The 25,158-nt window shown below is 38.5% G+C and overlaps 1 protein-coding gene across 2 annotated transcripts in view; it reads right to left on the reverse strand.

Moving 5' to 3' along the window:
- The window catches only part of Magi3 (membrane associated guanylate kinase, WW and PDZ domain containing 3), a 200,779-nt gene extending 175,701 nt beyond the window's left edge, over positions 1 to 25,078 (reverse strand). For both annotated transcript variants that reach the window (XM_005369757.3, XM_005369758.3), the window contains exon 1: positions 24,757 to 25,078. In XM_005369757.3, the coding sequence (XP_005369814.1) occupies positions 24,757 to 25,078 (322 nt within the window). The remainder of the gene's footprint in view (positions 1 to 24,756) is intronic.
- Between the last annotated feature and the right edge of the window lie 80 nt (positions 25,079 to 25,158).

Here is a 25,158-nt window from a genome sequence, read left to right on the forward strand (position 1 = left end):
CTGTAGACCAGGCTGGTCTCGAACTCACAGAGATCCGCCTGCCTCTGCCTCCCGAGTGCTGGGATTAAAGGTGTGCGCCACCATCGCCCGGCTCTGTAAGCAATCTTAATTAAGCTTACTGGGTGATCAAAATTTATTAGCTAATTAGTTTTTCAAAACCCACAAAAGTAATGGAGGGTCTGGGTCAGAAGAGGGAGGGAACTGGAGGAGAGCAGAAGATAAATATGATAAAAAAATTTATATCTATGTGTAAAAATAAACCCCAAAAGATTATATATCGCATGATTTCATTTACATAACATTGTTTAAGTTATAAAGTAATAAAAATGACAAGAGATAAAAAGGATTTTGTGATTATAAAAGACCAATAGGAGGAACTTTTCTGTTGTTGTTGGTAATGGAACTGTTCCAAACATCGACAACAGTGGAAGGCATGCAAACCTACACAAGTAACAAACGTACTGAAAACTAAAAACACACACATACAAGTAAAACTAGGAACATCTGATAATATTGCATATTGCAATCAAGGTCAGATTTCTGTAATACTGCAATACACTTTTATAAGAAGTTTACCATTGTGGAAAACTACAAAAAAAAAATTAAAATACATGGGATCTCTTTTACTTCTAGCTACATAGCTTTATCAGGAAAAAAAAATCTCAACTAAGGCTGGTAAAATGGCTCAGAGAGCAAAGGTGCCTCTGTCACACCTTACTTCAATACACAGGTGGAAGGACAGAACTGACCTTACAAATAGATATATAAATAAAGCATTAAAAATTTAAATTAAACACAAAAGCAATAATTACTATTGTGTTCACTCCTCTGCAAACAATAAAAGGGCAAAGAGAGACTCAGTCCGGGCATGTTTTATCCACAGCATTAGACTCAGTTACACTAATGATAGAAGGAAAAGGTACAAAATAAATATGCAATCTAAGGAGGAAGTCAGTCTTGCATCCAAGTTGACAAATCATACAAATCAATCAGTAAGAATATCAAATCTAAATACAAACAGATTTTCTTTTAGGCAAGATAGAATATAAATGAGAGAAAGACGAAAATGTACTTAGAAATACAAATAAAGAATTACAAGGCTATAGTTTCAAACAGCTGATTTACTGTATATAGATACTGACCTTGAGATCCTCCCTAAAGTAGTGAGAATGTTGTGTGGATCTATTTAATTACAGTAGCAATAACTGGCATCCATCTTTCAACAGTAAAACAGTTCCCTTTCTGTTTTAAGATTGGTTACTTCCTACAAGCTCCAGATAAAACAAAAAATCAAGTATGTAAGAATTATACAGTAGAGGCTGGCAAGAGCTCAACTGTAAGCACATGAACCTGGGTTCAATTCCGAAAACTTACATAAAAATGTCTGGGACAGTGGTGCACTCATGTAATTCCAACCCTGAGGAGGGGAAAGTGGTAGCGGGGGACAGGACAATCCCTGGGGATTGGTAGCAAGCCAGCCTAGCCTAACTGACTCAAAAAAAAGGGGGAGGTGTTTCCTGAGGAACACCACCTGAGGTTGACCTCAATGCACATATATCCAAGTATATCCAAGTGCAAACACATACACATGGGAACATAAACACACACACACAATGAATTGTAAATTGAGAAAGCTGGGCATAGTGCTTATGATAAACTTGGCACAAAATATTTTAAATGATAATTTATAAAAAGAAATGATAAAAGTTTATGGACCCTCATCACAGAAAATGTACATTCACTAATCTTTATGCGGCTTCAAAGTTTAAATCCCTAATGCCTAAATTTTAGGAAATGATTTAGAATCTACATTTTTAAAATTCTATTATACCAAATTAGACCATTTGACTGTTTAAAACTGGGAGTTATATAAAACAACTTCTTAGTGCCCTTTCTAATACTACTTATTTCAAGGTCAAGCAGACAGATCTCTTTACACTGTTAAATGTTGTGTCGATGTAATGGGGGAGGGGATCCAGTGTGAAATAAAGTGGAATCAGAGAAACAATGGAAGTTTCTGTGTACTGTTACCAAAGTCATATATTAATAAAAAACATGACACGCAATAGTTTTTGGTTTTCTGTTGCTTGTTGCTGTTGCTGTTTTGGTGGCAGGGTCTAAACGTCATGATGCTATACTATGCCAAGCTGGCTAGAAAGAATGTTCAGTTTAGCTCTATTTCATCAAAAATACTTCCCACCCACCCCCCAAAAAAATTAGACCTCTCAAAAGTTTTAATCTACAGAGTTATTTAAAATGTAAAAAAAAAAAATATGCATTATGGCAGTCTAAAAACATGTAAGCTTTTTCAGGAGCAATGATGTCTTCATTGACCCCCAGAAGTCTAAAAGCCCCTCAACAATATGTAAACTTTTGACTTGGATTTCTGAGATTCAGTATTGATCTTCCAGTACTACTTGATAATAAACAACTACTAAAAATGAGATTTACCAATTGAACTCTCTAAGATGAACTGGAATTGGTTGGTTATGGAATAAAATATAGTATTTAACATAAATGAATAAATTCATTTACAGTTATTACAACAGTATATTGAATTGCAAAAATTAACTTCTCTCTAGAAAGCTGAAAAATTAAGATTTTCAAATTCCTTCCCATGAGGAGGCATTGACAATAGTAGCTGTAAGTGAGAGTCAGTTTTCTTTAGGGGTGTGGTCCCTGGTAAGTTAGCCTTGCTCCAGTGGATGTGCCCACACCCATGCATAGCTGAGCAACACTGACTGGACTCAGAGGACTATTTTAAAACTGAGAGAGAGGAAGAAACATAAGTTTGAGAAAGGGATGTAGGAGGGGATCCCAGAGGAATTGGAGGAATGCTATGGGAGGTAAACATGATCAAAATATATTGTGTGTACAAGTTCTCAAAAAATAGATTTTTAAAAATTAAACTCCTTTCTAAATAACTTTTAAGGATTGTATCTATTTTGTTTTTTCAAAGTCTTCCCTTTTTTCACCTCAAGTAAGAGAATTATTTTTTAATATGTTAAAGTAAACAAGGAATAAAGCCTATATCTACTCAGGAAAGAAGCAGAGGCAGGAAGATATAAATTTCAGGACACCCTGGGCTACAGAACTACATAAGGAGGGGACAGAGGAAAAAAGGGAAAAAAAATGGGGGGGGGAGGAATACCCAGGTACGGTACAGATGCATAATCCCAGTACCTGAGAGGGAGGAAAAACATGAGACCCCCACTTCTCGAACAAAACAAAACAAAATAAAAAGACTGAACCTACAAGAACTTTATCATATAAAAGTGAGTCACTGTCTCAGCAGTAAATCCTTAAATCTATTGATCTTTTTAAGTCCTCGCTCTGAGCCTTTTGTTTGTTGAAGTGGGAGCAGGAAACAACAGGCAACAATGGAGTCAAAGTTGAATGCCATTCTGAGAGGCTATGCTTTATATCCAAATGCTAACACACTGGGATGTGCAGAATCACCTGAACTCAGGACAGGCAAGGGTGTAAAGTTCGCTTAGTTCTAATTACTTGGTCTTAAATTCATTAAATCCCCTCTATGACAACCAGTAAGAGGTCTTTCACTCCCTGCTCAACACTGCCAGTGTCTAGGACATGCTGCTTTGTTCTAAGACTGCCCACTCCATCCTCACAGCTCCCTTACAAAGTTCTCTTAAAGTGAGTACAAATCTGTCTCTATAATTTCCACCCACTGGTTCTAATTCTATCCCTGAGACCACACAGAAAAAGTATAGTCCTTCTTCCATATGTCAGTCCTTCCTTCAGATATTTGAAACCAATTATCAAGTCTCTCTTGATTGTTGCAATACGCTAGAAAATAGCCCCCTACAGATGTCAATGTCCTCATCTCAACAACCTATGTATACTATCAGATATAGCAAAGGGGGCTTGGTAGACGTGACTAAGTTAAGGAACCAGAGGTGGGGAGTTTATCCTACAAGCATATATAATAATGAGAGTCCTTAAGAGGAGGTAAGGTCAGAGGAAAGGGGATATGATGAAGAAAGCAAAGGCTAGATGGTTCTCAACTTTCCTAATGTTGTGACCCTTTAATAAAGTTTCTCATATTGTGGTGACTCCCCAACCATAAAATCATCTTCATTGCTACTTCATAACTGTAATTTTGATACTGTTATTAATTGTAATGTAAATATCTATGCTTTCAGATGGTCTTAGATGACCCCTGTGAAACAGTCTTTTGACCCCCAAAGGGGTCACAACTCACAGGTTGGGTTAGAGGGATGTAGTTTAAGTAGATGAAGGAGCCACAAGCCAAGAAATGCAGGAGACCCTATAAGCTTGGGGGCAGGGGTAGAAAAAAGAAACGAGAGTTTTCCCTAGAGCCTCCAGAAGGGATACAATCTGTCCACATACATTTTAAACTACTTCATTTCAGGGTTTTTTTTAAGGCGGTTTCATACAAGCCAGGTTGGCTTCAAACTTACTAGGTAGCTAGGACTGGCTTAAACAGATTGTCCTACATCTGTCTCCAAATGCTAGTGCTATAGGCATGCAATACCACACCAGGCTATACATTTAGATTTTTTTTTACCTCTAAAATTCTAAGATAATAACTTGAATTTTTCATGTCAACAAATTTTATCATCATCATCATCATCATCATCATCATCATCATCATAGCAGCAAGGAAACTAATAGAACAATTCTATTACTGAACTAAAAGAGTTCCCCTACCATTCTTCAATGACAGTTTCTAATCTTGCTCTTAGGACTTTCCCAATCTTCGTTTTGTCTAAAATCTCATGTTTTCCCCTCCTCTTTGGCCCACATCCTACTCAAGTACAAAATAGTCCTAAGACTCTCTCTCCCGCATTAACTCAGGAATCCTACTCAAGTGGTCCCCTTGTACTTACCAGGCAGAGTAATAACTCAACAAATATTAAGTTGAAATAAAATGAATTGTTCAGAACTCTAAATAGAGCCGGGCGGTGGTGGCGCACGCCTTTAATCCCAGCACTCGGGAGGCAGAGGCAGGCGGATCTCTGTGAGTTCGAGACCAGCCTGGTCTACAGAGCTAGTTCCAGGACAGGCTCCAAAGCCACAGGGAAACCCTGTCTCGAAAAACCAAAAAAAAAAAAAAAAAAAAAAAAAGAACTCTAAATAGTTCTGGTATTGACTATTTTTCTAACCCCCCCCCCCAACTAAGTTCATCTCATCCACAAGGACGTAAAACTATGGAATGGAGGGCTGGAGAGATAGCTCAGCAGTTAAAAGGACGTAAAACTATGGAATGGAGGGCTGGAGAGATAGCTCAGCAGTTAAAAGCATGCACTGTTGTTGCAGAGGACACGAGTCCTCTTCAAGCACCCATGGCAGGCTGCACCCAGCTCTAGGGACATGCCTCCATAAGCACTGAACACACATGCACAAATCCATACTCAGACATGTGTACATGTACACGACTATAAATTATTATTTTATGCGTGGGTAAAACCTACATGTATATATTGTCCATGGGCATGCCTGACCCTTGGGACCCAGAAGAAAGTGTTGGGTCCCCTGGAACCAGAGTCAGAGATGATTATAAGCTACCATGTGAGTGTTGGGAATCAAATTTCAGGTCTCCTGGAAAAGCAGCCAGTTCTCTTAACTGTTGAGCTACCATTCCAGAGCCACAGATATGTAATTTTTTAATTAACTTAAATTATTCATAAAAATAGTGAATGGATATTAAATAACTTAATTCAGACTTATAATCATATAACTAATGATTTGAGAATCCTAAAAAACAAGATTCTTAAACTTTACATTACTTTGTGCATATATATATGTATGTATGTGTATAGGTAAGTATGTAATGGTACACCTGTGTATACATGTATGCATGCATGTGAAAGCCAAAGAACAATTTCAGGTATGATTCTTAGCTATGTACATACATACATATATGCATATGTACATATATATATATATATACATACATACACACATATTTTGAAATGGTGCCTCTCATTGGTCCAGAAGTTCGTAAAGTGGTCTAGGCTGACTGACTAGCAAGCCCCAGGGATTCACCCTGTTCTACTTCCCCAGCACTGAAATTACAAGGGCACACTACCACACCTGGATTTTTTTTTTTTATCATGGATTCTGGAGGATCAAATTTAGGCCCTCATGTTTTCCTTACCAACTGGGCTATCTCCCCTACCTTACACTTAATTAAGAGAGTTACAGAATTTATTGCAAAAAAAAAAAAATAGTTAACCAAAGTACAGCACTAGTTAAGCCAAATGTCTTTACAAAATATTTCAAAAGTTACATAATAGCTTTATCTACCAAAATTAATTTCCCCCATTAACAATGATGCAGCTTTGACAAATGCACTGCAATATACATTGTGCCTACGGTATAATTCACCTTAAAGTCTTGGGAGTTTTCTTTAACATGTCTGTTAAAATATTAATGTTTACCGTATTGATCATTATTCTTCAAATTTTCATTAGCTACCAAATGATTCACTAAAATATTCTGTGTAAGAGTAATCAGGTGTCTCTGCATAGTCTAATCAAGTATTTACACTGTATCACCAAACACAAACACTACACTAAGACAGGAGGAGGCTAGGTGTGGATAGTTGGTTCTTGCTGAATTTAAGAAAGAAGTCTTTTCTGAAGCCCCCACAAATGATGCATTCTTCCAACCTCTGAAAGCACTGGACCCACAAATAGTGCACATATGTACATGCAAGCAAAACATCCATACACATAAAATTAAAATTTGGTATAAGGGGAAAGCTCAAAGTTTTCTATATAGTTAACAATTTAGTAAATAATCCAAAATAATCGATGACTTTAAGAACCAAAAACAGGGATATATATGGAGAAAGGAAATAGTCAAGTAATAAAGTAGAAATGATTTTTTTTTAAATGACGATGAAGACAGGGATAGGAACCATACATATTTTCCTTACACTTCCTAAAACCCATTATATTAGACAGAATTAGTTTAGTGGTGTAGTTTAAAGGAAAGTTGCAACAATGGCATTCAAAATCCCATTATTTGTAGTTACTGAGGAGATTAACAGGAAAATATACACAAGCAGGTTTAACAGAAGTAATTTCTTGCACCAGTTTAGTATAGACTATGTTAATCAGATAATTTTGCTAATAACTACCTAGTATATGATGGTAAATGCCTATTGTTAACTGCCTATCAAAGACAGGGGAGACTAGACATTCTGGAATCAGGGCATAGAGAATAATAACAAGAAAAACTATCAAAGGTCAAAGGGGATAATTGAGAGGTTCTAAATGCTAATTTCACTTTACAGTCATACTAAAGTCTACCCTAAGACAGCTCTCCTTAGTGGCAATGATGCCAACATTTAAGTTATCTCTGACATCAGACTTGTTTCTGGCCACACTATATCTAATTCTGACCAAACTACAAGCCCCCAGAAGTTAACTGTAAAGACTTTAAAAGTATTTCACATGGAAGAATTTGGATGTCAAAAAAAATCACATATGATAACTTTATGTAATACATTCAGTTTATGGGCAGCTTCTTAGATGCAGCCCATCTTACTCCAATGGACTTTGTTCTCAAAGTACAAGTAACTATGTTTTAATTAACCTAAAGCCATTCATTTTTTACTTGTCATTTTTTTAAAGAGACCTTTAAACATCCGCTCGTATGGCTGGAAAGATGACTCAGTCAATGAAGTTCTTGCCTTATAAAAAACTAGAGCCTGGGTTCAAGTGCCAGAACCCACATAAAAATGTCAGTGTGGTGGCATTGTAATCTTAGTGTTAGGGACACAGAAACAGGAAGATTCCTAGGGCTTGACAACTAGACAATCTAACCTCATTAGTAAGCTACGGGTCAGTGAGAGACCCTGTCTCAAAGAAGATAGACAGCACTGAGGATGACACCTTTCAGTCTACAAACACATGCACACACATATACATGCACAGGGAATTGAACTCAGGACCTTTGGAAGAGCAGGCAATGCTCTTAACCACTAAGCCATCTCTCTAACACCTATTTTTATTCTTAATTTTAAAATATAATCAAATTAGAGTTCTAGATTAATGATACGCTACATGCTTATCCTAGATCTACCAATAACTACTAGATACAAGAACTTGAGCATGGTTTCCTGCAAACCTTATATTTTGCACCTGTAAATTGGGGGGGTGGGGATAGGGAGGGGAAAACAAAAGTTTTCCTTCAAGAAAGGCATTGATGATGGCAATTTACATTTAAAGGCATAAAAAATAAATTAGACTAATGGATGAATAAAGGAATGTATTCTACATAAATTAGTAAAGTAAGCTAAATGTTGGATATACATCTGTCAGAGAGAGAGACAGAGAGAGAGAGAGACACAGAGAGAGAGACAGAGAAACTTAACTTTGATCATTCTACCCAACCTCCAGTTTTTCCTATTCCTGAAAATGGCAACACCACCCACTTAGCTGCCTAGAGCCAAACCCTAAACATCATCCTGACTTAAATCCTCTCCTTTCCCTACCTGCAGTCCTGTCATTTCCTCTTTCAAAACATGTATTTCAAATCTACCCACCATTTCACTGATACTACTCTTAATAAAAATCCAATCCATCATTAATTTTCTTCTAACCTAAAAGGTCTCCATTAGTCTAAGAGCATCGCCTGCTCTTCCAAAGGTCCTGTGGTCTGCAGACCTCCACAGACACCTGTCTCTTTCTTCAGCCTCCAAGCTTCACTTCACTTCCTCGGCGCTAGCCACACTCGTCTCTCTGTTTCTTTCCTGGATTAGATTCTTGTAGTGAATCTAATAGTTCCCTCTGCTTAGAAACATTCACATAGCAGACTTCCTTCTATTATTTCAACGCGTGGTTTATACAAACGCTTGGGAAGGCCCTCCCTGACCACCTAACTGAAACAAATGCCACACAAACAGGGCTAATGAAATTTTCATACACCCTGTAACATTTTAATACTGGATTAATAAGCAGACTTGGCAATTTTTACTCAGTAAGAAATTATCGGCCAGGCGGTGGTGGCGCATGCCTTTAATCCCAGCACTCAGGAGGCAGAGGCAGGCGGATCTCTGTGAGTTCGAGACCAGCCTGGTCTACAAGAGCTAGTGCCAGGACAGGCTCCAAAGCCACAGAGAAACCCTGTCTCGGAAAAAAAAAACTAAAAAAAAAAAGAAATTATCCTTAGAGATTCATTTCAAAGATCCATTTCCAAACATTTCTCTTTTTAAAGGTGACTTTAAAAGGAGGGACTTATGAAATAGTCTAGTCTGATCCACTAAAACAAGGGTTCCAAATAAAAGTAAAATACTGCCTTGAAACTTGGCTTCCAGAACATTTTCTAATGCAAAACTAAAATATTAAAGTGTATGCATTTTTATGTATGTGTATCTCAGCCAGGACCAACATAACAAAGAATACCTTTAACCTGCGTTTCTACCTGACCCAGAGACTGACGATTCACTTCAATAGACTGATGAGAGCGATACAAAGTCAGTGTTTTCTCTGGAAAGCAGAGAAACGTGGGAGAAACAATCTGAGTAAGGAGAAAACAAAGCTGGAGAGATGAGTAGAGAGAACAGGCAGCTGATCAAAGCCAGCAGGGAGGGTCAGGCTGTGAGCAGCAGACAGAGTCAGATCTGTGGTCTGCACTGTAAGGCTTCCTAAAGGCACAGGCTGGAGGTGCAACAATGTTCTACAATGCCCAGCACTCTCCAGCTCTCCAAGCTGTGGAGCTTAGTGCATGTCCACAGAAATAAAAGGGAACTCCATGTACAAAGAGCCACAATCCCTTCAAAATGCTTATGATCAAAAATAAAATCACAAAACTTAAAAATGTAAATAGTATCTCTCAAGAGTTTGATCTCATTCTAGTTTAAATGTATGGGATCTATGGCCATACTACCCCGAAGGCATAAGCTATACCAGTATGTCAGGCTAAAAATGCCCTGAAAACTTATAGCATACATTAATTTAAATTATTTCATGTGCTCCAACTTCTGGGTTACCACTGCATCTAACTACACTAATGAATTCAGACAGCCTCAACAAACAGGTTTAGTTCATAACACTTCATTCTAAAATAATACAGACTCCTTGAGGAATCTCATGTTTTATCAACTTTGCATGTGAAATCTTATACCAGAAACCAAACAATAAAAGGAATGAGATGATCTGGGTTCTAGTCCACACTCTGTCACTGCTAAGATTTCAACTTTCTCTTTAGACTCAGGGTACGAATTGGATGGATGTAGTTCCTTCCAGTTGATGATGACCTTTAAGCCCAACAGAAAATCTAACAGCACAAAGAACAGGAGGCAGCGATGCCGCAGCTGCTCTGAACTACCTCTTCAAAGAGTCCATCTTAGTGTAGAGTACTTGGAGACTGCAGGAGGGGTCTGCTTGAATACAATGAGTTATTCTCTCTAGATTGGATGCATTTTATTAAGCAAAATATACTTTGAGAAGAATTTGTATACTTAGAAAAGACCACTAATTTCAAAATGTTATCAATCTTATGTTCATTATTTTCTAGGCTATCAGTCTTAGGATAAGTGTGCTAACAGACACCTACATAGTAAATTTTATAGCAAGGGGACAGGAAATACAGGAAAAGTATTAATTCCAATATCAAGTATACAGTTATCTCAAGTAGGTTATTTAAAATATCCAGGTTTTCAATATAACTGCTTAAACCATTCACTTTTAAATGTAGCAATAATTTAATCTTATTTTCTATTTGATTAATAATCCTTATGAACAACTCTTCAGTTTAGCCAAATTAAACTGTACTACCACAAACTTTGTTCAGAAACAGAATCAAACAATGAACCTTTTATTTTAGTTTAACATTCGCCCAATGTTTTACTACATTTAACACCCACTCAATTCAAAACTGTAGGGGAAAGCAGCTTTATTCAGACATAATGAACTAATATTTTACCCAATAAATGAAAAATGAAGGCCTAATGATGTTCCTGTTCATAGTTCTCACTGTGAGAACTTTAATGTGTTAATCTCTCTGAACCTCTGTTTCCTTGTGTATAAAAGGAGGTACAATTCTTAATTTCTCTACAGGAAGATGTGAATGCCACCATTTATGTCCTTATAAACCACATCAGACAGAACAACTGGTATGCCATGACAAGGTCTCAGGGTGGAAGAGTCTTAGATTTGCAGCACAGTGGTCGGAACATGAGGTTGCCAACCAAAAAGAAGTTGAGTTTCTTTTTTACTTATTACTACATCATGAGACAGCTCTGGTTGGCTCTAACTCTATTTAAAAAAAGTTAAAACTTTCATTAGTTGCATTCTATCCTAAAACAAATATTTAAATTGGTAAATAGAACCATGAGCTCAAACAATAGAATTTTGACAAAATATTCTACCCAAAATTACTAAAATGGGATAAGATACAGTTCTGTGAACAGAGGTAAGAAAGAATGAATTATTGAAACAGATTCTATAGCTCAACTAGTCAGTATATGAAATTAATGTTAGAGAACTCTAATCATTCCAGGCTTCTGCAACAGAAGCAGTAATTTTCCAAATATGGCCAAAAGACATGCCTAGAAGGTATAAATTAATCTAAAAAAAGCCCCATAAATCTCTGTTTGATTCTTATCAGTGAATCATACCCAATCCAAAGATGTTTCATTTTTGTTAAACTTTTTTGGGGGGTCGGGGAGAACATTAGGAGATGTTTGGGAAATTTTGTTTTCGAGTCAAGATCTCACTCATCCCAGGTTGGCCTAGAATTTGCTATGGAGCCAAGGCTGACCTTAAACTCCTGACCTTCATGCCTGCATCTCAACCAAGTACTAGGATTGCAGACGTGTGCCTTCACGCCCAGACGAAGATGTTCATTTGTATATACAATCATTACATATGTATATTCACCAATAATCTCTGAACATTTAATGTCTACTAAAGATCTAGCTATCGGATGACTGGGCAAAACTCCTCTGTGAATAAAGATTAATATTTAAATTATTGTTTATAGTCAGGCATGGTGGCACAGACCTGTAATTTTATCACTCAGGAGACATAATTGCAAACAAAAAGATCATGAGTTCAAGGCTGCCTGGGCTACACAGTATTATTTCTCAAAAATAAAATCATTTTGTATCATAAAAATCTGAAAATATTAATACTTTAATTAAATATTAAACCAGTATAAAATTAAAACCAATTTTTAAAAACCCAGTAAAGCGAGCATCTAACCCTCTCTTAGGCTCTCCATTCTTTCTTGAAGTATCTCCATTTGCCCAGTAGAGGCCAAGGAAAAAGTAAATTTAACAAAAGAATTGCTTTTTGGTTATTAAAGGGTAACACGTTATATTTTACTTTAAGCAGTGTTACTAAGTTAGGAGTCAGTAGGTTCACTTATATATAACTGCTATGAGAACATGCTTAAAAGGTAAAATTAGGGAACTATCTTAGGGTTGATATTGCTATGATGAAACACCATGACCCAAAGCAACTTGAGGAGGAAAAGATTTATTTGGCTTCACTTCCACATCATCATTCATCACTGAAGGAAGTAGAAGACAGGAACTCAAACAGAGCATGAACCTAGAGGCAGGAGCTGATGCAGAGGCCATGGAGGGGTGCTGCTTACTGGCTTGCTTCCCATGGCTTGCACAGTCTGCTTTCTTAGAACCCAGGGCTACCAACCCAGAAATGGCCTCACCAAGAATGAGCTGGGTCTCCCCACAATCACTAATTAAGAAAATGTCCTACAGCTAGATCTTAAAAAGACATTTTCTTAATTGAGGTTTCAGATAACTGTAGTTTGTGTCAAGCTGACATAAAATTAGTCAGTACAGGAACCTTGAGAAATAATGCGATAGTGTTTCAATTTATGCCTAAAAAAACTATTGCTTTAAAAGCAAAACACTGAGAAGCAATTAGTTTAGAATTTAATTTTCAAAATGGATAATAATATTAAGTTTTATTTTTTTTATATTTTTTTAAATTTATTTATTTATTGAGGATTTCTGCCACCTTCCCGCCACCGCCTCCCATTTCCCTTCCCCTCCCCCGATCAAGTCCCTCTCCCTCATCAGCTTGAAGAGCCATCAGGGTTCCCTGACCTGTGGGAAGTCCAAGGACCGCCTACCTCCATCCAGGTTTAGTAAGTTGAGCATCCAAACTGCCCAGGCCCCCCCAAAGCCAGCACGTGCAGTAGGATCAAAAACCCATTGCCCTTGTTCTTGAGTTCTCAGTAGTCCTCATTGTCCGCTATGTTCAGCAAGTCCGGTTTTATCCCATGCTTTTTCAGACTCAGGCCAACGTCATTTTTGAACTAGGTCATTTTCTCACTACCGAGTTATTATTTAATGATCCACCAAAGCATTCCATCTACTCTAGAACAAGAAGCCCTGATGTGGAGTCTCATTTGGTATTATGTGGATTTTGTTTTTGCGTGAGAACACTTATAGGTAGTATGTCTCGGCTGAACATACCCAAGCATCAGCACCTCAATTTTCTTTTTTTTTTTTTTTTTTTTTTTTTTTTTTTGGTTTTTCGAGACAGGGTTTCTCTGTGGCTTTGGAGCCTGTCCTGGAACTAGCTCTGTAGACCAGGCTGGTCTCGAACTCACAGAGATCCGCCTGCCTCTGCCTCCCGAGTGCTGGGATTAAAGGCGTGCGCCACCACCGCCCGGCAGCACCTCAATTTTCTAAGCAACTGTTTTAAAATTTTTTCATTGCAGGAAGCCAGGTACAGTTAGAAGCTGACCTAGTTAGTCTACATAGCGAGTTCCCGGCTGGCCGGGGCTAAACGGCAAGATACTGTCACAAAAGGTGGCTGGGAATCTGGATAGATTGCTCAACGGTTACGAATACTGACTACTCTCCCATGGGACCCAAATTCAGTTCCCAGCACCCACATAGCAGCTCATAACTTTCTATAATTTCAGTTCCTGGGGATTTGACACCCTCTTCTGGCCTCTTTGACACCAGGAATGCAGCATGGTGCACAGAAAAACATACAGGCAAAATACTCATACACATAAAAATAACGTTTTTATAATTTATTTTTATTTTATATGCATTGGTGTTTTGTCTTCATGTAAGTCTGTGTGAGGCTGCTGGATCCCCTGGAACTGGAGTCACAGACAGGTGAAAGCTGTCACGTGGGGGCTGAGGAGTCTAACCTGGGTCCTCTGGAAAAGCAGGCAGAGCTCTTACTGTTAAGCTGTTCCCTCCAGACCAAAAATAATTTCGTAATTATTGTGTGTGCGCGCGCGCGCGCGCGCGCGCGCGTGTGTGTGTGTGTGTGTGTGTGTGCGCGCGCTCAACTACATAGCTATCAGGATGATATAAGAGGGAGGTGGCTCTTTGTACCCTTTAGGTCCCAGGGATCAAATTCACAGGATTGTTGGGGAAGCACTTTCACCAGCTGAGCCATCTCGCCAACCAAACTTCTAAATTTTTATATAAAAGCAGTTTTCAGATTTAAAAACATCAAATGCAATAACATTTGAGCAAAATATTTGACAAAATTGGTCTCAGCTTTGTCCTATAGCATATATGTGATTTTTGGTTTGTTTGTTTAAATTAGTTTTATCTCAATTAGGTCCAGCTCTTGGCTTCAAAGTAGCAGACATTAAGTGTTTGAAAAGCGGCTACATCCCATGCTGTCAGCTTAGCAGCCCTTCCTTTGTGGAACCCCCTCCTCTTTCCATTCGTGGAGTTCTGCTTTAATGATATTGTACTATCTATACGTAGTTGCAAGAATGACCATGTTATCCCAGCCTGTCCAATCACTGTACACCATGGCCCTCTCTTTTGAGCAATGGCTCAAAGAGATGAGCACGGAGTACATCAAAGCCCCTCCATGGTTTGTTACTGGGCACCATAAGAAAAGATGAGAAGCTTTATTGACCCTCATTTCTAAAGGGTCCAGAGATTCCTTTCCTGTCTGTCTTGCTACAGGATTCTCAAAATTGGCATATGAATTGAGTTTTTTCTTTGGTGTTGAATTTTTTCATGTTTCCTGCTGAGATCTAAGCCATTTATCACAAGTTTCCTGTGCATAATTAGTCTGAATGATTAGATCCAAACAGCAATATTTCTCTAGGACTACTTTATTCAAGCACAATTTTAAAAGTTATTTTTTCAAAAGAAAAAAAAACAAAGCTATTCTATTTAAGTTCAGAAAAATAAAGTATTTGCTAATAAAAACTTGTCTTTTTTCCTTAATATATATATATTTTTTGAGACAGGGTTTCACCCTTAATATATTTTCAATTCATAAAATTACTTTATTAAATAGCATCATGTAGAGTAAAATCCAATTTTTATATTTGTATAAATATAAATAAAAATATAAAGCCAGACCCTCACAAGCTTTCTGGAAGGAAAATAATTATGATTAAAACTCTCTGCAAAAAAACATAGGAATAACAAAGAGTGTAAAATGCCAGAATTGTTAAGTAGATGCTATTATTCATATTGCAAATCCAAGACATTAAGAAGGTGTCTTCGTTAGTGCTTCTACTGCTGTGATAAAGCCAAGCAGCTTGGGGAGGGAAAGGATTATTTCAGCTTATAATTCCACAGCTCAGTCATCACTGAAGGAGGTCAGGGCAGGAACTTGGAGCAGAACTCATGCAGAGGTGATGGGGAGTGCTGCTTACTGGCTTGCTCCTCAGGGCTAGCTCACTTTGCTTTCCAATACTGCCCAGGTCCACCAGCCCAGGAGTAGCACTGCCCTCCCTGGGTGAGCTGGGCCCTCCCACATCACAATTTTCAATCAAAGAAAAAAACAGCACAGGCTTTCTCACTGGCCAATCTGGAGAGGCATTTCCTCAACTGAGGTTACCTCTTCCCAAGTGACTCCAACTTTTATCAAGTAGGCATTAAACTACCCAGCACAGAATGGATATTCTCTAAACCGAACAGACCCTAATAATTAAAAGCAAAATGTCTAATTCATTCCTATTCCATGATAAAAACAAAATTAAAAACTTCCTAACTAAATTATAGTAGGAAAATTTAACTCCCCTCTTTAATTCTTTTTTTTTCTTTTGATGACCCATTGAATTAGGGTTGCTTATAGAAAAATGGATGAGATACTTAACAAGAGCATAGGCATCAAAACAAGTGGCCACACCACTGAAGAATGTCTCTTCATGATTTAGCAACCATTAGTTTTGCATATATCTTCAGGAAGGGGTAGGGCCTCCAAAAACGCCTCCCAGTCCACAATGGGACACGGGACATAGTCAAGCCGATCTTGTACAGATAATCACAGATGCTAGCTGCTATGAGTTCAAGAGTACAATGCTTTGCAATAACCGGATGTCAACATTCGACACTCAGCACCACTTCATCTGGTTCTTACACTCTGCCTCCTTTTACTACGTCCTCTGAGCCTTGGAAAAGGTGGCACATAGATCCACATGTCCCATATTTGGCTCTGCATTCAATCATCACATGTTCTCATCACTTTGAGCAGTTATGAGTCTCTGCAGCAGTGTACATAGCAAAAAGAAGCTTCTCTGAACAAAGTTGACAGTAATATTAGCTATATGACCTTTTACATGCCTTAATCTCTAAACAATATCTCTAATACATGTTAATAAAACAAAGTAACTAAATCTGCAAGCACAGACTACCCTTTTTCAGGTGCTTAGATTATGTCACAACTGAAATTTATGGTCTGCAACATGCAGTCTATACTCTCTGGGCATGCTGGAATGACTGAAATGGTAGGAGGTTTGCTCCTCAGAACAACGTTATAGCCACTAGCTGCATGAAATTACTGGGATAGTGGAGAAATAAAGATATGATGCCAACCTTGTAACTAGAAGTCAATCCGCTGTGACTTAGTCAAAGTTAAGATGGAACTCTGTTTTCTGTTCCCTTTCTACTATACTAGTAAACTATGTTTGCGCATAAAATTGTTGGGCTTCCAAAATAACCCAAATAAGTTTATTATCCAGAAACAATTAGTATTAGTGGTAATATTTCAAGTACATTCTGGCAAAATTTTCGTATATGTGCTGCCAAAGCAAGCACAACATTATGGCAAAAATAAGGACACTCGTGGTGCTTTATCATGAGTCGAATGAGACTTAAGCTAAAGAGAGAAATACCATTAAACCCCAACAGAGCCGGGCGGTGGTGGCGCACACCTTTAATCCCAGCACTTGGGAGGCAGAGGCAGGCGGATCTCTGTGAGTTCGAGGCCTGCCTGGTCTACAAGAGCTAGTTCCAGGACAGGAACCAAAAGCTACGGAGAAACCCTGTCTCGAAAATCAAAAAATAAATAAATAAATAAACCCCAACAGCATCATTACTAGGAGAAACACATTTTAAGTTAGAATTGAGAGAACATTATCAGGAATAATACAAAATAGAATTATCTCTATATTTAAACAATATAATTTTCCATATACTTCCCAATTATCATATAATATTATAAAAAATATGATTTGTGCATTTGTACTAAGTGGTTCTTTGCCTTTGGGCTATGTTTCCTTATTTTGTTTTTCTGAGACAGGGTTTCACTGTGTAGCCCTGGCTCTCCTGGAACTCACTTTGTAGACCAGGTTGGCCTCAAACTCACAGAGATTCACCTGCCTCTGCCTCTCGAATGCTGGGATTAAAGGCGTGTACTGCCACCAACTAGATTAAGTAAAGTGTTTTTAATATACACACATATAAAAACTATAGCAATGGAACACCTTATAGATAATTTATAGACTGAACTGTGTTTTTCTCATCTCACCCACTACTAAAAAATGTCCTTCTTCAACTAAACCAAAACCTATCTTTCAAAACCAAAATAAATACAGATTTTTTTTCCTAATTCTTTCCCCAACCAGCCAAGTCAGAAAATAAGGAAAAGTAACCAGGACTCTACTAAATCAAAAACAAATCAAAACCATCCAAAGTTTCACTATTGACACTGCTTGACAATAATTTCTTAGAATTTTATTTTGTAAGCAAATCACTTAATGTGGTGTCTACTAAAACACAGCAGTGATTCCAGTATGGGTGGAATGGGTGACTCATTCTGAAAGTGGTACAAATCAGCACTTGGTGAGCAACTTACAGACCTTTTAAAAGATACTTTTATTCATTTGATTTACCTTTTTCTGTAACAAGGAACCAAGAACCCTCACTAAGATATTCTAATGTTTTCATTCTCTCGCTCTCTCCCCGTCCATCCCTCCCATTCCCTCCCTCTCCCTCTCATTGAAATAGCTTCTTACTATGTAAACCAAGTTGGCTTTGAACTCTCAAGCCTCTCACCTCAGACTTTTCAAAGAACTAGACTCAGGTGTGTCTAATGCCACATCCAGTTCAAAGTAACTTTTTAGAACAAGCACACTACAGAATTTAGTTTTCACCAAAATTCATATTAAATCTTACCTGGGGAGTTTTAAATAGTAAGGAAAAGGTAAAATAAATAAATAAAAACCTTTTCTACAAAAATTCTTTACCAATGAATCACTCGGCCCTTATGATTTTATGTGCTTTGTAATGATACTATTTCTGACTCATTTGACAAAGCTGTGAGGATATCGTTAGGTATCTGAGGGGGAAGCATGATCTGTAAGCCAATTTTTCACTTTCTCTAAAAGAAGCAGCATTCCAAGGAAAGCTTTCAGAATAATATTGGTTTTTTCAGGACAGGAAGAGCAGTGCGTAGACTTGCCTTTCTCCCACCACACATGTCTCCAAAGCACAACGCTCAGCACCGTCAGCAACAGTCTTACATTCAGGGTCCACTCTTCCCTACCAAAATATTTGAAGAAATATACTTCTCAACATTTCAAGACACATTCTGAAAAAGTTGGGGCTGGCCAGCAGTTAAGAGCACTGGCTGCTGCTCTTCCGGAGGTCATGAGTTATATTCCCAGCAACCACATGGTGGCTCACAACCATGTATAGTGGGATCTGATGCCCCTTCTGGAATAAAGGTGTACATGAAGACAGAGAAATGATATATAAAATAAATTTTAAAAGAAAAAAGAAAAAGTTAATTCATGGTAACATATGTGTAGTCTGATAAAGAATATGAGAGTGGTTCAAAAATGAAATTATTGAAGCCAGATGGCGGTGGCGGGCATCTTTAATCCCAGCACTTGAAAGGCATAGGCAGGAAGATCTCTGAGTTCAAGGTCAGCCTGAATTCTACAGAGTGAATTCTAGGACAGTCGGAGCTACAAAGAGAAACCCTGTCTCGAAAAACCAAGAGCCAGAAAAAAAAAAAAATGAAGTTATTTAGTGTAGTGGTACACATTTTTGATCCAAGCTCTCAGGAGTTGGGACAGAAGAACTTCCCACAAGTTCAAAGTCAGCCAGGGATACACAGGAAAAAAAAAAAAAAAGCCTATCAAGGAAAGGAAGAGGAAGAGAGAAAGGAGAATGAAAAGGAAAAAGACTTTTTTTTTTGGTTTTTGGAGAAAGGGTTTCTCTGTAGCTTTGGAGCCTGTCCTGGAACTAGCTCTTGTAGACTAGGCTGGCCTCAAACTCATAAAGATCCGCCTGCCTCTGCCTCCCGAGTGCTGGGATTAAAGGCATGTGCCACAATAACACAGTCCAAAAACACAAAACACTGAGTACCCACAAAATTTCAAAAAGGACTTGGAGGGTTATAGACTAAAGACACTGTGACATTATTCACCTAAAGATGAGACACTAGCATTATAAACCAAATACTCAAACAAACTTTAGGTGTTTTACCATTAACTTACATAAATTAGCGAACAAACTTTTAAGAATGACTAAACTATAACAAGTGGTTTTATAAAGTATTCCCCACATCAGAGGAAAAATAACACGTACTTCCAGAAACACAGTGTTGTGTTGTTGTGTTCCATGAAATTCAGTTTTATCAATGACTTGTATAAAACAAAAATAAAGTGACCTGAAAATTGAAAGTGTCAAATACTAAACCTGTGTTTATAACAAGACAGCAAGAAATTAAAGAATTTCTAAAAGACATCAACCTCAGAAAGACTGTCTAACGTTAAGGGGAATATGTGGGCTGGTTTTATGTCAACTTGGCACACGCTATAGTCATTTGAGAGGAGGGAGCCTCAACTGAGAAAACAGCTCATAAAATCAGGCTATAGACAAGCCTGTAGGGAATTTTCTTAATTGGTGATTGATCTATTGTGGGTGGTGCCATCCCTGGGATGTTGGTCCTGAGTTCTGTAAGAAAGCAGACTGAGCTGGCCATGGAGTACAAGTCAGTAAGCAGCGCCCCTCCATGGCCTCTGCATCAGCTCCTGACTCCAGGTTCCTGCCCTGTTTGAGTTCCTGACCTGACTTCTTTCAGTAATGAGCCAGAAGAGGTAGCAGTATAAGCCAAACAGACTCAACACTTCCTAAGATGCTTTGGCCACGGTGTTTCATCAAAGCAATGAAAACCTTAAGACAGGGAACATCAATCAATAAGGCAACCTGTATAATACACCAGAAAAGTAATCAAATATATGAGAGATATTTGGATACAGTACTCCTACAAAGTAATATAGAAAATAGGTTTTAAGTATAAAGATATTAACAATGTAGCAAGAGTCGGCATGCCAGCTGTTGCTGCAGCATATACTCCCTAATTATTCATAGGAATCCTGAACCTGAACCCTAAATTAAGACCTTTAGAGGGAAAAATCTCCTACCAAAAATCTGTAAAAGCAGGAATGTTTCAAATGAAGGTTTATCAAAATTTGATACAATTGTATCCAACAAAAGGGCCACCTCACCTAATCTCTAGTTTCTGTTGGTACTGAACTAAAGATTGTATTGAAGATATTGAATACTTGGTTATATTACTAACCTAGAAGGCTAGCAGTTAAGTCTCATTTCTTTTACTCATCTCTTGTTTGGATATTAAACCACTTAAGCAAACTTCAATGATGTTCCAACTTACCCACAAAACTAAAAACCATCGAAAAAATCCAAGAGTTGAGAAGTAAAGCAGAGTTCTTATTATTAGGATTATCATACACATTCCTTATTTTAAGCATCCAATAAAGCTTCTTCACTAAAGGGGAATGTATTTCTAGGGGTGAAATCATTTTAAAGTAATTCCTTTAGACACTATAATTCCTGGGTCAGTGGTGAGCATTTTTACCTGCATTTAACTAAGATGTTACAAACTTTGTTTCAAATTAGTTGATAAACACACACCTAACTGCATTAAACGCAATGTTCCCTGTGATTTTTATCCCTAGACACAGTAGTAGAGTTAAGGTAGTCCAATGCACTGTGTGCATACTAAGGCAGCACACAATGATTTCACGTACTTATAGACTATCATGCAATACTTAATCTTTTTTTTTAAGATTTATTTATTTATTATGTATACAACATTCTGCCTCGATGTATGTCCACACGCCAGAGGAGGGCGCCAGATCTCAGTACAGATGGTTGTGAGCCACCATGTGGTTGCTGAGAATTGAACTCAGGACCTCTGGAAGAGCAACCAGTGTTCTTAACCTCTGAGCCATCTCTCCAGCCCGCAATACTTAATCTTTAACTAGAACAAAATCTGTGTAATTTACAACTGATGAAACATTTACAGGTGTACTAAGAAGCAAGTACTTATGTATTCTAAAACTCTACAGAACTACCTAATTATCATAGTAATCCAAATAAAAATTGTTTAAGAATATACTCTGATGTAAAATCACAGGCACTTATGCTAGAGACAGTATTATACCATAAAAAGTTTCACCAGTGTTCCAAAGTTCAAAAGTTCAAATTCGAATGACAACTTTTCTCTTGCAAAAAACAGTAACAAAAACAAGCCACAGATAACAATTTAAAAAGTAGTAACTAATTGGGCTAAGCAATAAATGGGACTAAAGATTAACCTTTAAATATTAAAGTATTGATTGCTAAGTTCTATATTAACACTAAAACACCAACTCTAACTCAGAGAAGGATACAAATTTTAATGATCTATTTTTGATTAACTATTATAAAGTATAACAAATGAAAATAAATACAACTAAATCAAAGACATACTTTAAGTCCCTGTATTGACAGCATTGGCAAGGCTCCCCTGAACATCTCCAGGAGAAAAAAAAAAGGCTGGAGTTAGGAAGTAGGGCTGCTGCAGCCATGTCTCCAGCTCAACTCATCCTTCTGCCACAACTGTCAGAAGACAGTATGAGATCATCACTTATCAACATGACGTCTTACGGAAATGGCCACATTTTACTCTTTCACTGTGTTAGCTTCTAAATGACTTTCGAGAATGCAGTTCAGGGAAGAGTTACCAGTCAAGAGTGCATAATGCTTTAAATTTAAATGCTAAAAATGAATTTAAATTAAATTCATCTCTCTCACAAAATTTAGATAAACTGGGATTGGGGGCAGGGCAAGTTTCTTTTTATAACACCTAAAAGTATTTTCATGCTTTTCTAAACAAAACACAACCATATAGAATCCAGAATCCTCTGGAGATATACTTGTGCTATTTTTAACCAAATCCAAGTTCTACAAACAACCTCTTCAAGTTCTTAATTTCTAGTACTAGAGCTTGTGTTTAACCTACAAAACAATTAGTATTTCATTATAAATGCTACATTTAAGCAAAAACATTTAAGAAAGTCATTTACCTAACAAATATTTTCATTATAATTTGCTTAGAAAAGTTTCAAATCCCAAATGACACAAAATAGTGATATCTGCTACAAATTATCAATGCTGAGCACATTTTAAAAAGCAAGCACAACATTAAACTGTTATTAATAAGATGTGTTGCAGCCAATGGCACCAGTTATTCCCTTTATTTTGACTAAATATTAAAATAGGACAGGTTTTTGGTTGCCAAAAAAGGAAAATTTTATTAATAAAAAATGCTGACTATATTCTGGGGCACAGAGGATTTGATCAATGCAGTTAGTTAATTAACACTACTGTATAACACTCCAAACCCTTAGGTATTTTCTCCAATTCAATGTGAAAGCTGAAAAGTGTATAACTTGTAAGCCAGATTGGCATTTATGAAGGAGCCACCGCCTAGTCTTTTAAAAGAATCGCAATGATTTGGAATATACCAGCTTCCTCAACAACCTATCAACTCTATGGCTGGTTTTTAACTTCTTGTTAGTCTCTCAATAATGCCCCGTGATCAAAACAAAACAGAGTGATGATACACGTGTTCTCATCATTGCTGGCTGCCTGGGATTTCATCTAAGTCGGTGGTTCTCAACCTTCCTAATGCTGTGACCCTTTAGTCACAGGACTGTATAGTTCCTCATGTTGTGGTGACCCCAACCATAAAAGTATTTCATTGCTACTTCATAACTGTTGTAAATCATAATGTAAATACCTGATGTGTGGGATAGTTTATATTCAGACACACCCCCCTCAAGGGGTCACGACCTATAGGTTGAGAACCACTGATCTAAGTGGCTAGTAAATGTTTTCTGGATGATCTTTTCAGTATTACAAACAGTAGCCAACAGGCCAAATTACAGCCCCAAAAGCCTTCCTTCCCCCTTCATATATAGTTGTAGAAGAAATAAGAATCTTACAATCCTCAAAATCAAAGAAAAGGTTGTTTACAGTCTGACAAAGTTCTAAAAACTAACAGTAAGAAAAACTCACAAAAGCACAGATCTTAAAATGGGTATGACAGAACAGGAAAGAACCTTCATTCAAGATAGTAAGACTGTTACATACCCACGATATACACATATATTGCCTCAAATCATCAGTTGAAATTAGCTCAAGGTCTACTAAAGAAATATTCCTCAAGTGAGCTGAAGAAGAGGAAGAGGGGAGAGAGAGAGAATATTACATTTTCTCCAGAAATTTTTAGCATTTTGTAGTGAAAGGGAAAAACCAAAATCTTGCCTGGGTCACGATTTGGCAGCCCTGTATGTTCAAATGCACCGCATATTCAGTAGAAACAATTTGATTTCTAGTAATAATTAATCACAATTCTCTTGTCTACAACCATCTCAGAAGCCAGAATCACATTTTACCAACACCGAAAGGTCCAACAACGTTCTCCTTACAAATTCTTAAGAAAACTTACTACATACTACCAGCCCAGACTGTACGCAGTCTGATCAATGCTTTCCAACTAGCGAGAATGCCATAAGCGTAGCGTGCTTTGCGGCACATTTTACGAGCATCAAAGACACCAGGGCAACGAGGGTTCTTTTTTTACCCAAGGCTTCAACAAATTCTGTAGATTCAAAAGCTTTACAAAAGCATTTGCTAGGTTGGGCACCTAGGTATTTTCAAACACAACAGCTCCACCGGTAACCCGCTGTACCTCGCCGGTACCCAGACACCTGAGCCACCTAGACCTACTGAGTTGGGCTGTCAGCTCCCAGACGTCTGCGGTTGTGCACGACACACCGGGCCAGCTGAGCCCTCCCGGGAGCTTTCAGTGGTAACCTAGGCACTCGATTCAGCGACAGGTCTCCATAGCAAAGCCCTTTCTCCGCGTTAGAATAAGCAGAACCGTTCCCAAGAAATGACTCGTGCATCTAGGACCTTTTCCACAGATGGGGACAGAAAAGAATGGCCTTCTCTAGTCAAAAAAAAATAAAAAATAAATAAATAAAAATGCAAATACAAATAGAAACTCTTGCCTGCGGTGGGAGACCGAGCTGGATTAAGAAAGCCAGCTCCTAATTGCAATTCCCTGACACCCTACACAGCTGTCGGTTCAACCCGAGCTCAGTTTTACCAGCTGCAAAATGGGAAAGCCCGGCGCCGCCTCCTCCCCCTCCCCTCTCCAGGGAGTCGGGACCCGGAGGACCCGGGTTCCCGAGCCCACAGCGTACCTGGCTTCACGGTCTTCAGACGGATGGGCTCGCGGAAGTGGCGGATGACAGCCAGGGTGTCCCGGTTGGTGAGCCCACTGACCGGCGTCCCGTTCACCTCCAGCAGCACATCGCCCGGACTGGGCGCCTTGCCCGAGATCACGCAGCAGGTGCCTCCGCCGCCACCAGGCTCGTCGCGGAGCCGCCCCAGGTAGGGGAACTCGCCGCGCTCGGCGCCGCCGCGGATCTCCGCGCCCAAGTCGCCCGGGGGCCCGGCCCAGGACACCGCACACTCCTGCACCTTGCTCAGCCAGTGCTTCTTCTTCTTCAACGTCTTCGACATCCCGACCTGCGCTGCACCATGGGGAGCCCCCGCGCGGGCGGCCGCGGTGCCGCTCCGGGCCCCGCGTACAGCCCGGCCAG

The sequence above is a fragment of the Microtus ochrogaster genome, unplaced genomic scaffold (assembly GCF_000317375.1).
Source record: "Microtus ochrogaster isolate Prairie Vole_2 unplaced genomic scaffold, MicOch1.0 UNK60, whole genome shotgun sequence".
NCBI classification, from domain to species: Eukaryota; Metazoa; Chordata; class Mammalia; order Rodentia; family Cricetidae; genus Microtus; species Microtus ochrogaster.